Raw genomic sequence first — 11,907 nt, 5'->3', positions numbered from 1 at the left:
GGAGGGCAGGAAAATACACAGACGATGATATTTTACAGGGTGTAAAAGAATATGGATAAGTATATTGTATTATTCCCAATTACCGTGTTTTTCGCACTATAAGATGCACTTAAAATACTTTAATTTTCCCAAAAATCGTCAGTGTGTCTTATAATCGGGTGCACCTTATGAATGAATTCTACTAGTCAGGTTGTAAGGAGCAGTAAAACCACTCTGCTGAAGTACAGTTTTATAAATTAGTTTCAGTTTAGTTCTAATGCAGTTTTAGCATTAGCTGCTAACCCACTAAGCGCTAGCTTTTTGGTTGTTCAGAGGTGAGTATTATCAGCCTGTAGCCTGCTGCTAACCCTGGATAGCACTGCTGAAGCAGCATTAGCATTAGCTGCTAACCACAGTGCTAGCTTTTTTGCTGATCAGAGGTGCTGCTGATGTAGGACTGTAGTCTGCGTGTTGACTGTGTTAAAACAAGCTACGTGGGACGAATCGCTAGCTAATATCTCCCTGGCTTACTGGAACACACAGGGGGTCTCAGTGTAGTTCTGTTGGGTGGCATTATCTGCTGTAAATCTACGCTTACTGTTAATTAAAGGAAGTGCCTTACTCACCCAAATAAACAGTTTTCAGGAAAGAAATCTGTGTAGATTTACATCCAGCGCATCGTTTTGTTTACTTAACATAGCTAGAAGGAAAACATGGCAACACCCCTGTTCCCACTACTAGTTACTAGTGTAGCATAAAATAGACCTTATAATCCGATGCGTCTTTTGAGAAATACAGTAAATAATCAGTATTTTATCTTAATCAGTATTTAGCGTGATCAATATTTTATCCAGTTATTCTTTATGAGCTCGGCTTACTTCTTTTGAGTGATTCATATGTAACCATGGATTTGGTATGTAATCAAAATCATTCATTTAATTATTGGAGTTGGTATGAAAACTGTATGTTTTACTGTTTTTTGTTTACTGAGAGAGATCTCTGAGAGGTATTTGTGGGTTCTGTACAGTGTTCTCAAGTCTCACGCTTTGAGGGTGTGACACACGCACCTCAGCGAGTTCACACGCTCACACATGGTACTTCTCATGCTTGCCAATCCATCGGCTGCATATTAGAATGTACTCCCGTTGAGCCAATCAGAATATAGATCGCTCAGTTGTTAGGCAGACCTAGTAAGCGGGTTGAGTTTCAGCCAGAGCATTGGTTCTGTATCTTACTAGATGGAAGCGTATGGCGTCTGTTTTAATATTAGAGCTGTCTTATCGAAAAAGTTGAGACCGCTCATCATCGTAGGGCAGGTTGACTTTGAGAATGTACACCTGTCACTTGTGATTAGTGGAACGGTGGGTGATGAGGTCCGTGAGTTAATGCATAAAGAATTGGCCAGAACGGACCGAGTTTAGACTGAAGGGTGGCTGAGATATGCTGGCTGAGACCAAGGAAACACAGTCTGGTTATTTTGCATTAGTCAAAACTCTGAAGCCTTACTGTTTCGTTTTTTTCCCTTAAATGTTGATTAATTTTTCTTTATTTTTCATTATCCATTGCAATCTGGAAGATTCTTGTATAAACTCTCAAAGCAATTTTTGGACTGTGACTTTTTTTTTTTTTGCTTATGTTGTATCACATCAGATGCAACATAAATCATGATCTAATTTGACTAAATCTTTCAGAGTGTCATTTTTTACTTCTCATTATTTGCACAAAAAGAATCACATGGTTTCACAATTCAGGGTTTAGTGTGTATTGTATTTAAATGAAAATAATTTGTTTAATCACAGCAATGGTAGTATTCTCATACATTCAAATTAACAGTTAGTTATTATTGTTGTTAGAAGTTGTTAGTATTTGTAGTTGCATATGCAGGGTCACTCCCTGCTTAACTGTCTTCATATAGTAATTAGGAAATACAGTGCATTAAAAAGAAAAGCACGGTTTAGTGATTACTGCAGAATGACGTCACTTGTTCTCCTCAAATGTACTAAGATCATTAAGAAGCAGCTGGAAATTTGGCCTCTCCTCTGGAGCCTGGAAACAGAAAAGAACATGCAGACAACTGACTCATAGGCTTGAGAAATGCCCTGTTGCACAATGTCAGAGTTTCAACTTATACAACTGTTTAAGAGAATAAAAAAATAGAAAAGGGAAATGGGAGAGGAGATAACAAGAGAAAACGGGACACAAATTATTCTGTACGTGCGTAGGAATACCTTATTTGAGAGACAAAAAATAAATGTAATTATGTTGGCTTGGAAAAAAACTTATTGTTTTTTTCATCTTCTAATTCTTCTTATTCTTCACTCAAAATATAAAATGTTTATTTTCCCACAGAATTCAAGATAGAATAATAAAATTTTTGAGTAATTGTAGGACCTGTACTGCTTGTGCTCTTTGTGCAGTTTTTTGGTATAGTTTCATACAGCAGACTTTTTTTGGCTTGGACATTTTCCCATAGGATTCCATTCACAAGTGTCCACAAACTTGTGAAAATATTTCAAATGGCCCTACAGTTCATTTTTCTTAAGCTAGAACCAAGTATGGGAGACCCGCTTTGTACAATATACTTCTTGAATGAATCCAATTAACAGTTTTTGTAAAAGTACTGTACATGTACTGAATCTACGCATGTTACCCCTTCTCTGCATTGCTCTCCTCTACTGTATATGTATAGAGGAGCTGCTGGATAAACCAGCTGTAGGAAAATGACTTCCTTACCCATATTTGAACAAAAGTTTTTGGACATGACTATTAGCCAGCTTTTGCATTCCGGCATTCATCCAAACATTTTTGAACACTCCTTTTTTGAAAAGTAGTGGCATTCACCATTTAGCCAAAAGTTCAAAGACTTCAACATTTATAGTTTAACAGCAGTATTTACACTGCTTTGCCGCAGTCTAAGATTGCAGTGGTTTTAAGGTCTTAACAAATTTAAGATGGCAATAAATATACGTTATATTTGATTTAGGTAGCACTGAATTGAAGCAGTATATGAACTTTATTAATGCACTTTTCCAAGCCAACAAACTTTCCCATTCTACTTAAATATGGTACTATACCTACCTCATGCCAGCATGCTTTCATAACTTGGTAGATCTGATCTGTAGCCAGCTGTGGTCTATACAGGCGATGGCCTTGCATTACTTTCTCCGCAACTTGCCCATTATCGTAGTGCTCATAGGGCTGCTTCCCCAGACTGTACACCTCCCACATCAGCACACCTACACGAAATAATCATAATCATCCATGTGACAGTCTTAATCACTGACAACTACATAAGCTTTAGTAATACTGTTGTAACTGTAGTATTTATGATTACAATCAAGACTGCAATGGCTCATAATCTCTATCTATGGTGCTTATTTCAGCCTGAATTTTTCAGTGGATGTTGCTCAAATGAGTCAGTACAGATTACGGCACATCCTTTAATGATTCATTGTCACCTTCATTTACTAAATTCACCAGTGAAAAAAGGTTATTGCAAAATTGTAAAAGTTCTGAACCCCTCTCTGTGTTCTTCTTCTCCTCTGCCCTTTGTGTTTATTGCTGGTCCGGCCATGTGCACTTTGCCCCTCCCTGTGGAAACTTCGAACTTCACAGAGAGACAAGACAGTGACTATCAGATGATATAGTTACCTTGAAAAAGTAATCTGATTACTGATTACTCTTTTAAAAAATAACATAAAATGCCTCCCTATTTACTATTTAGGGCACAAATAAGTATGCCTGCCATTTTTCTCTGAGTGTCCGAATCGTAAAGTGGAATTGAAATGTGATTTTGAGGGCACTATAAACTCCCATAATGCACCAGGATTTATAGTAAATATAGGTGCCTACTATGTAAGCTGACTGTTTCCCAAAATGCATTACGAAGAAAAAAAAAACAAGCAGACGGTCAGCCACTAGGGTTGCCAGACTGTGACAGTGGGATTCAGGTAAGACCAAGTCAACCAGGTCATACGTGATTCAAATCCGCCAAAATGCAGAGAAAAACACCCAAAAACAATGCAGCTGGTGTTCAGCATATCAACACTATTACAGGGTTTATTTCAACAACATGATCTTAAATAACTTAAATATCACTAATTACAAAAAAAAAAAACATTTAAAATGATTTTATCTGCATGTGTGTATTATATATGTGATTTTTTATCATAGGACAGCAGAACCAAAGAAAAGTAATTGCAGTACATAAAAATACACTTGCAGGCAATGAAAGAAGTAAATACTTATACATAATAACCAACATAAACATAAAATTTCCAAAGTCTGAAGCGTTTCCTCCAGTCAATTTCAGACACAACTCCACATTTAGCATGAAACCACCCAATCTGGCAACAATGCGAGTCTATGTACTCTGTTAATTTGAGATGTTTCTCCATGTAGTTAATGTGAGGATTATGTGTGTAAAAAGTGTAAATATAACAGTCAGAGAGATTATTCCATCATCAGCTCCACTATCTTTAATTGAGAGCTCAACTCAGTGTGTTTATGGAGTTTTAAACAGTTCAGCCGTTCAGGTGTTCGTATTTAAGAGACCAGAGCGGGCGCATGTTATTGATGAGGTTGTGTTCGAATTCACTCGTGTTTCACCGTTAATTAGTGAACTACAGTCTCTCCCTATATAGCGCTACACTAATAAGGGAGTATGGAGCCATTTCAGTTACAGTCCTAGTTACTTTATGGATTACTTTACTTTTAAAAGTATCTAAGAATACTAGTTACTTTATTAGTTACTGACAACAACAAGAAAGTTTGTTTTATCGCCATTACTGTTGTTATAATTTTTATTATTATTGTTGTTATAAAAGGGGAAATGAAGACACATATTAATAGATATATTTATATTAATAAATACTAACGTTTAATTATTAGGTAGGCCAGGTAGGATTGAAAAAAGACTATTGAATTGTTTTGATATCATTTAATTTTCTCTCATATAAATAAGACACAGTTCTCAGTGCTTGTAATTTAGAATATATTCTAATAGTAACCTTTCTGTTATATTTAGCTGTTATTCTAGCTCATATCCATGCAGTTTCATGTTACTGTAAAAAATAAGAGACCACTTAATGGGTGAGTTTCTTTGATTTTACCAAATTGAAAACCTCTGGAATATAATCAAGAGGAAGATGGATGATCACAAACCATCAAACCAAGCTGAACTGCTTGAATTGTTGCACCAGAAATGGCATAAAGTTACCCAAAAGCAGTGTGTAAGACTGGTGGAGAAGAACATGCCTAGATGCATAAAAACTGTGATTAAAAACCAGGTTTATTCCACCAAATATTGATTTCTGAACTCTTAAAACTTTCTGAACATTGTTTAATAAATAAACATTGAACACTTTATGAACATTGTTTTCCTTGCATTATTTGAGGTCTGAAAGCTCTGCATATTTTTGTTATTTTAGTAATTTCTCATTTTCTGCTCTAAATGACATAATTTTTATTTGGAATTTGGGAGAAATGTTGTTCGTAGTTTATAGAATAAAACAAAAATGTCCAGTTTACTTAAACATAAACCTATAAATAGCAAAATAAGAGAAACTGATTTTTCAGAGCTGTATAATTTAAAAGGAAAATCTACTTTTATTCTTTTTTAGGAGCCACACCGCAAGTTTTTTTTTTGTAGTTCGCGTAGGCTGCAGGTGGAGACTGTCCGACTTGATTTCTCCCCACCCTTACCCCGCCCAACTTAGCCAAGGCTGCTCTCGCTGACCAGAAAGGCGAGGTTCATCTGTATCTCTTACATGCCTAATTACTCACTTTACTGGAAGCTTCGTTCCACCTGGCGGGACTTGCTCTGTTAGTTTGACTGTGCCACTGAGGCTTTAGATGTTTCTTCGGATTTGACATTGTGTTTTTAAAGCTAGGTATCACTTTGTGGCACCACTTTTTATTTCCTGCTAGAAAGCGTGCATCTCTCTCCACCCTGCATTGTTTGTTTGTGGCGCTGCATGCATGTAGTGTTACACATCCTTATGATGAAAACGTGTCTCAACTGACGCATAAGGCACAGTGACATGGATAAGTAACTTTAATCTGATTACTGGATTGGAAATAGTGACACGCTAGATTACCCGTTACTGAAAAAAGTGGTTAGATTACAGTAACTAAGTAACACGTTTCTGACATCACTGGTGACTACTCACCAAAGCACTGTGTATGCAAGATGGCTAAGTGCAGGAGGAAATGTTCAGCTAAAAGTGACTGCCCAAATATTCCTCATCCAAAAATGAATGCTTGACATATTTTAATAGTATGTGTAAATGTGGTTTAGATTTTCTCTACAAATCAAGGCCACACATGTTTATGTGGATCCATAAACTAGGTTTTAAAACCAAAGTGGAAAATGGTTCAAAATTATGTATTACGATATGAAAATAGCATGAAGTCAAATCAAGGTACTAAACAAAGAGTTGATTTTAAAACACTGCTGTGAGGATTTGAGCACATTCAGTGGCAAGAGTTTGACAGTAAGATCTAGACGTTGGATGATCAGCACCTGACTTTATCCCCCGACTCCCAAACTCATCCACAAAGTACTAGATCAGGGGTGTCCAAACTTTTTTTGTTGGGGGCCAGAAGGAGAAATATATTTGAAGTCACGGGCCACACTCTGTAATAAAACAAATAATGAAATATACCACTTTAAATAATACTTTTTTCCTGATTATTTCATTTACACACCATTTTACTTGACTTACTACATTTATATTTAACAGTGTTGCGTAAACTAAGATTTTTCAAATTGATGTTTCATTTCATGATGTCTCTTAATATTAAACTCCTTAATTATGGCAACTTTTAGACTCTTTGGCCCTTTTTCTGTGCTAGAAATGTGCACCCTCTCCGCTTTTAGACTCTTTGTCCCGTTTTTTTGCGCTAGAAATGCGCTCCCTCTCCGCTTTTAGACTCTTTGGCCCGTTTCTGACACCTAGCATTCAAACTATGAATCTTACATTATAAAAACCTGCTTAACAGCGGGCCAACTTTCATTCTATTTCTTAAATATCTCCGTAGTTTGGACACCCCTGTACTAGATAAAGCAGCAGAATTCCGCACAGTTTCATTGCTCCAGAGCTTAATGCTAGGGGACTTTAAATCCCTCTAGCTAACAGTGTGCTTATTTTTATATGCTCCAGATAGTTCTATTCAATTGGCAATATTGGTATTATAGTGTACATTAGCAGATACGTGTTAGAAATGAATAGAACTTCAAATAGATGAATGCAATCATTAGAAATTGTGTCCACTCAGCAGATTTTCGAATATCATCGAAAAGTTAATTTATTTCAACAGTTCAGTTCCAAAAGTGAAACTCATATATTATAGATTCATTACACACAGAGTGATCTATGTTAAGCGTTTAAATATTTAAATATTACATTATAAGACCAATTGGAACTTTTGGTAGTGTGGGCAGTGTGCCAAGTGCTGCTGGAAAATGAAATCCGCATCTCCAAAGCTTGTCAGCAGAGGGGAGCATGAAGACAATTTCCTGGTAGATGCTGCACTGACACTGGACTTGATATAACACAGTGGATCAACACCAGCAGATAACATGTCTCTCCAAACCATCACTGATCATCAGTAAACTTTGTATTTCATTTGTAAATCAAGGGAGCAGAGTCTGGAGTGGAGAGACACACACTCCAAGCTGTTTGAGGTCTAGTGTGAAGTTTCCACAATCAGTGATGGTTTGGAGAGCAAAGTGGTCCACTGGTGTTGGTCCACTAAGTGTTAAGTCTAAAGTCAGCACAGCGTCTATCAGGAAATTGCCTTCCCTCAGTTAACAAGATTTATGGAGATTTTATTTTCTAGCAGGACTTGGCACACTGCCCACACTGCCAAAAGTATCAATTGGTCTTATTTAATATTCTAACTTTCTGAGAGTACCTTTAGGAACCTTCTGAAGACTGTGCTTTAACATCCCTTTATTCCTCCTTTCTTCCTCTATCCAAGTATTACCTTTTAGGTACCCTTTCTACCCTCTTTCAGGCCTTGCAATTTTATGCCCTCTGTTCATCATTTGTAAATCGCTTTAGATAAAAGCATCCCCTAAATCCAATGCAATGCATTATCATAAACACTAAAATAAATAACGCTTGAAATAAATCAATCTTTGTGTAATAAATATTCTAAGAGTTTCACTTTAACTTAACTTTTTGATCATATTACATTTTTTGTGCACCTGTAGTGTAAAATACAGGTATATATACAGAGAGAAAGAGAGGGAAATAGAACAAACCAAAAGCCCACACGTCTGACTTGCTGCTAAATTTGGTGTAGTTCAAAACCTCAGGGGCTGACCACTTCACAGGAAACTTGGTACCTGGAGAACTGGTGTACTGATCATCCAACACGTATCTGCAAATTCAGAACAGAAAAACACCTCAGGGTACAGTTATCTATAGAATCCCACAGATGGATAGGTGCATACCTGTCAAGTTTTAGATTTAAAAATAAGGGATATTTTCCTCTGTACGCTTAAAGCCGTCCCACCAGCCCAACGAAGGTTCAGTATCCTTTACATTTTAAGACAGGTTTACAAAAAATCTAAAATAACCACAAGTGAACCACTTACACACTACAGTTAGATTATAAGAATCTGAAATGTTGTGGACATTCCTACATATGTCATTCTTTTAATACAGCCAAATTAAAAATCCTTTCCTTTTCTTTTTTTTAAATAAGATTTCATGTCTTTTTTGTAATAAATGCACTCTTTTATATGATATATTTTTTATTTATTTAATGGATTTAAAATTGAACAAAGGGTGCACAAATTCTGCAAAATGACTGTTGGTGACCTAAACATAGTATCATGAGCTCTCTTATATGGTCTTATATATGGTCTTATATGCTCTCTTATATATATCTGGTCCATGTCCTAAAAGGACATGGACCAGATATGTTTCATCAGTAAAAATTAGTCCTAAGGGGCCTACACAATAATTTTTAATTAATACTTCTTTCTTTTGATCACTCCACCCCTGATCAGTTCAGTTAATTTCGGTTCTCTCCACATTTCCACAGTCACAAGCTGTAAATTTGTTTATTTTAAAAGGTTTAATCTGTGTGTTTTTATTTCGGAGACGAGTATTTTTATGCAGCTATCAGAAAAATCTCATCACAGTTTCCATGATTAGCCTATACCGTTCCCTTTCTTTAAGAAAAATCGCTGTATATCCAGATCTGCTGTAACATCAGCAGCTCCAACTAGCTGCCTGAACTCACAGCGACGGGGGGCTTCCCCACACTGACCCTCCTTTGCAAGCTGATTGGCTGTTTCTCCTGAAAGGTGGGACTTTCTCCTTGAACCAGCTCCACGATTGGTTAAGAGACACAGAGCGGTCAGTGCCATGTCTCCTCAATAATATATATATTTTTAATTTAATATAATACGGGACATTTACGGGAAAATACTAATACGGGAGGACGGCGGGAAAGAGGAGTAAAATACGGTAGTTTCCCGGCCAAAACGGGAGACTTGACAGGTATGATAGGTGTGATATGGCAACGTGTAAAACAACATGCCCAAGCACGCTCTGTGATCCTCTGGCTTATTTTAACTAAACAAAATACAACTGCAGATTGAAAAAAAATGTTGGGTTGCTGTGTAAAATGGAACTACATGTAAATAAAAAGAAAATGCAATGATATGCAAATCTCAGACCCATTTTTGTTCATAATAGAACATACACTGCCTGGATTTAACTAAGTAAATGATGTGGGGTTGCTGCAGTTGTTCAGGTCCAGGTAAAAGGATGAGGTCAGCTGACTACCTGAATATACTGAATATAGACCAGGTTTTTACATCAATGGATTTTTTCTTCCCTGATGGAACGGGCATATTCCAAGATAACAATGTGAGGATTTATGGGGCTGAAATTGTGAAAGAATGATTCAGGGAGCATAAGATCATCATTTTCACACATGGATTGAGAGAGTTCAGTCCAGATCTTAACCTAATTGAGAATCTTTGGGATGTGCTGGATGGAGAAGAGCTGCTTTGTGCAGTGATCAGACTCTACCATCATCAATGCTGCTGCAAGATCTTGGTGAAAAATTAATGCAACACTGGATTGAAATAAATCTTGTGACATTGCAGAAGCTTATTGAAGCAATGCCACAGTAAATGCATGCTGCAATCAAAGCAAAAGGCGGTCCAATTAAATATTAGAGTGTGCAAACTTTTTTTTTTGGCCAGGCAGTGGCCAAAAAAATGTAATGCAACACATTGAGACATGGCCCTGTCCCAGCTTGCAATTAAAGGGGACGTATGGTTCTATGCATGTTTCCTTGTTGTGACGTCACAGAAAAGGAGCCTTCCAAATGGCTCATAGAAACATATGATTCCTGACCAAACTCATTTGCAGAAAATGAATTAAATTGATTTTTTTTTCGTGCTTAAAGTGTTTATAGAAGCATTTGAGATTTCCCAAGTAAAAATAAAAAGCAAGCAAAAAGTGAGTTTTCCATAATATGTATCCTTTAAGTTCTAAATAAATACTGGCAGATCTGAGAAGCTGCTAAATCTAAATCTCTTAATAGTGTGTATTAGTTCATATGATTCATTGGCAGCGCTGCACAGCCCAGGCAAACTGGCATTTCTTGTTCTGCCCTCTTAGCAATGACGTTTCTACTGCTTCTGGAAATGTCAAACCTGCAGCCTTGGCCAGCGTTAAGCTTTGTTGCAAGAGTTTCTAATGCGTGCTGCTCATCACACAATCTGTTATTTCACAACAACGTGTCTTCTGGTGTGGATTAAAGGATTTAAGTTGATCAGACCTCTTCCTGTACCAGACCTCTTCCCCTTTTTTATCCTTTAAAAGTGTATTGAAGGCAAGAAATTAGAGTTCTTTCTCTGTGTCTTGTCACCCAGATGATGAACAAACTTCAGGCTCCATTTTTTTTGTGCTATTTTTATTTTATATAAACCTATAGTGCTATGTAATATAGCAAATCAAACAAATCAAATTGTGTGTTAAAAAAAATGTAGAATGTTATAATCACGCAGCTCTGGAACTGCAGTGAGCACTGCACACATGAGAGCTCCTCCACTTATCAGCACATACATAGCCTTATTGTTGTTTTATGTGTTTCGTTTGTTCAGAAAGTGTTATATTCTAAAACATTGTTAATTATATTAGAGTAGACGAAAGTCATTGTAAATTATGTTATTGTTCTTGGTCTATTTCGGTTTAATTATTGTGCAGCCTTATTGTTGTTTTATATGTTTGTTCAGAAAGTGTTTTATATTCTTAAACAATGTTAATTATATTAGATTAGTCGAGGTTTTTAATAAACATTGTTCTTTAATAATAGGTCCATGCTTTTTTAGTGTTGCAGTGTTAATTAACGTCACGGCTGCGGCAAGAATGACATATAGAGCGGACGCAAGTGCGAGTAATATTTATTTCAACAGAAAACAAACAAACAATAAAACAAAAACAGTGGGCACAAATACAAATGTAAATGCAACCTGATCAGACGCTAACAGTGTACAAGAACCAACGTCAGAAACAGGAAACACAGGAAAATTACAGAAAAAACACACACTAAAATTACAGACACAAGGCAGGACATGAAACTGGGAATAGCTGAGAACAGGTGACGAAATGGGGTTGAATTACAAATGAATCATAGGTAAAAACCCTTAAGGCGGAGACACAGGCCATGTGCAGGGGAAGGTAAATAAACAAACAGGAGGGCAGGAAAAACACAGAGACAGCCAGGAGAGACACAGAACAGTATGAGAACGTGACAAAAATGTTTTTAAAAGCTCAGTTTTAACTCTCTACTTCAGGGTTTTTAATTAGAATTCAGTACCGTCTAGTTAAAGAAAATTTCGTCAGTCCAAGGTCCGGACCGTCGCCAGTGTTGCCAATACAGTGCTATATCCTG

General features: G+C 36.7%; 1 protein-coding gene across 1 annotated transcript in view; it reads right to left on the bottom strand.

Annotated features, from left to right (window-relative positions):
- Positions 1-1,717: 1,717 nt before the first annotated feature.
- The window catches only part of LOC103025345 (cytoplasmic tyrosine-protein kinase BMX), a 29,583-nt gene continuing 19,393 nt past the window's right edge, over positions 1,718-11,907 (bottom strand). Inside the window, exons 18-20 of the mRNA XM_007259380.4 lie at positions 8,249-8,367; positions 3,058-3,215; positions 1,718-2,025 (exon numbers count right to left, since the gene is read on the bottom strand). Coding sequence (XP_007259442.2) covers positions 1,957-2,025; positions 3,058-3,215; positions 8,249-8,367 — 346 coding nt within the window. The 3' untranslated portion in view covers positions 1,718-1,956. The remainder of the gene's footprint in view (positions 2,026-3,057; positions 3,216-8,248; positions 8,368-11,907) is intronic.

Source organism: Astyanax mexicanus, chromosome 23 (genome assembly GCF_023375975.1).
Source record: "Astyanax mexicanus isolate ESR-SI-001 chromosome 23, AstMex3_surface, whole genome shotgun sequence".
Classification (NCBI taxonomy): domain Eukaryota; kingdom Metazoa; phylum Chordata; class Actinopteri; order Characiformes; family Acestrorhamphidae; genus Astyanax; species Astyanax mexicanus.
This window is presented reverse-complemented; position numbering and strand designations above follow the sequence as displayed.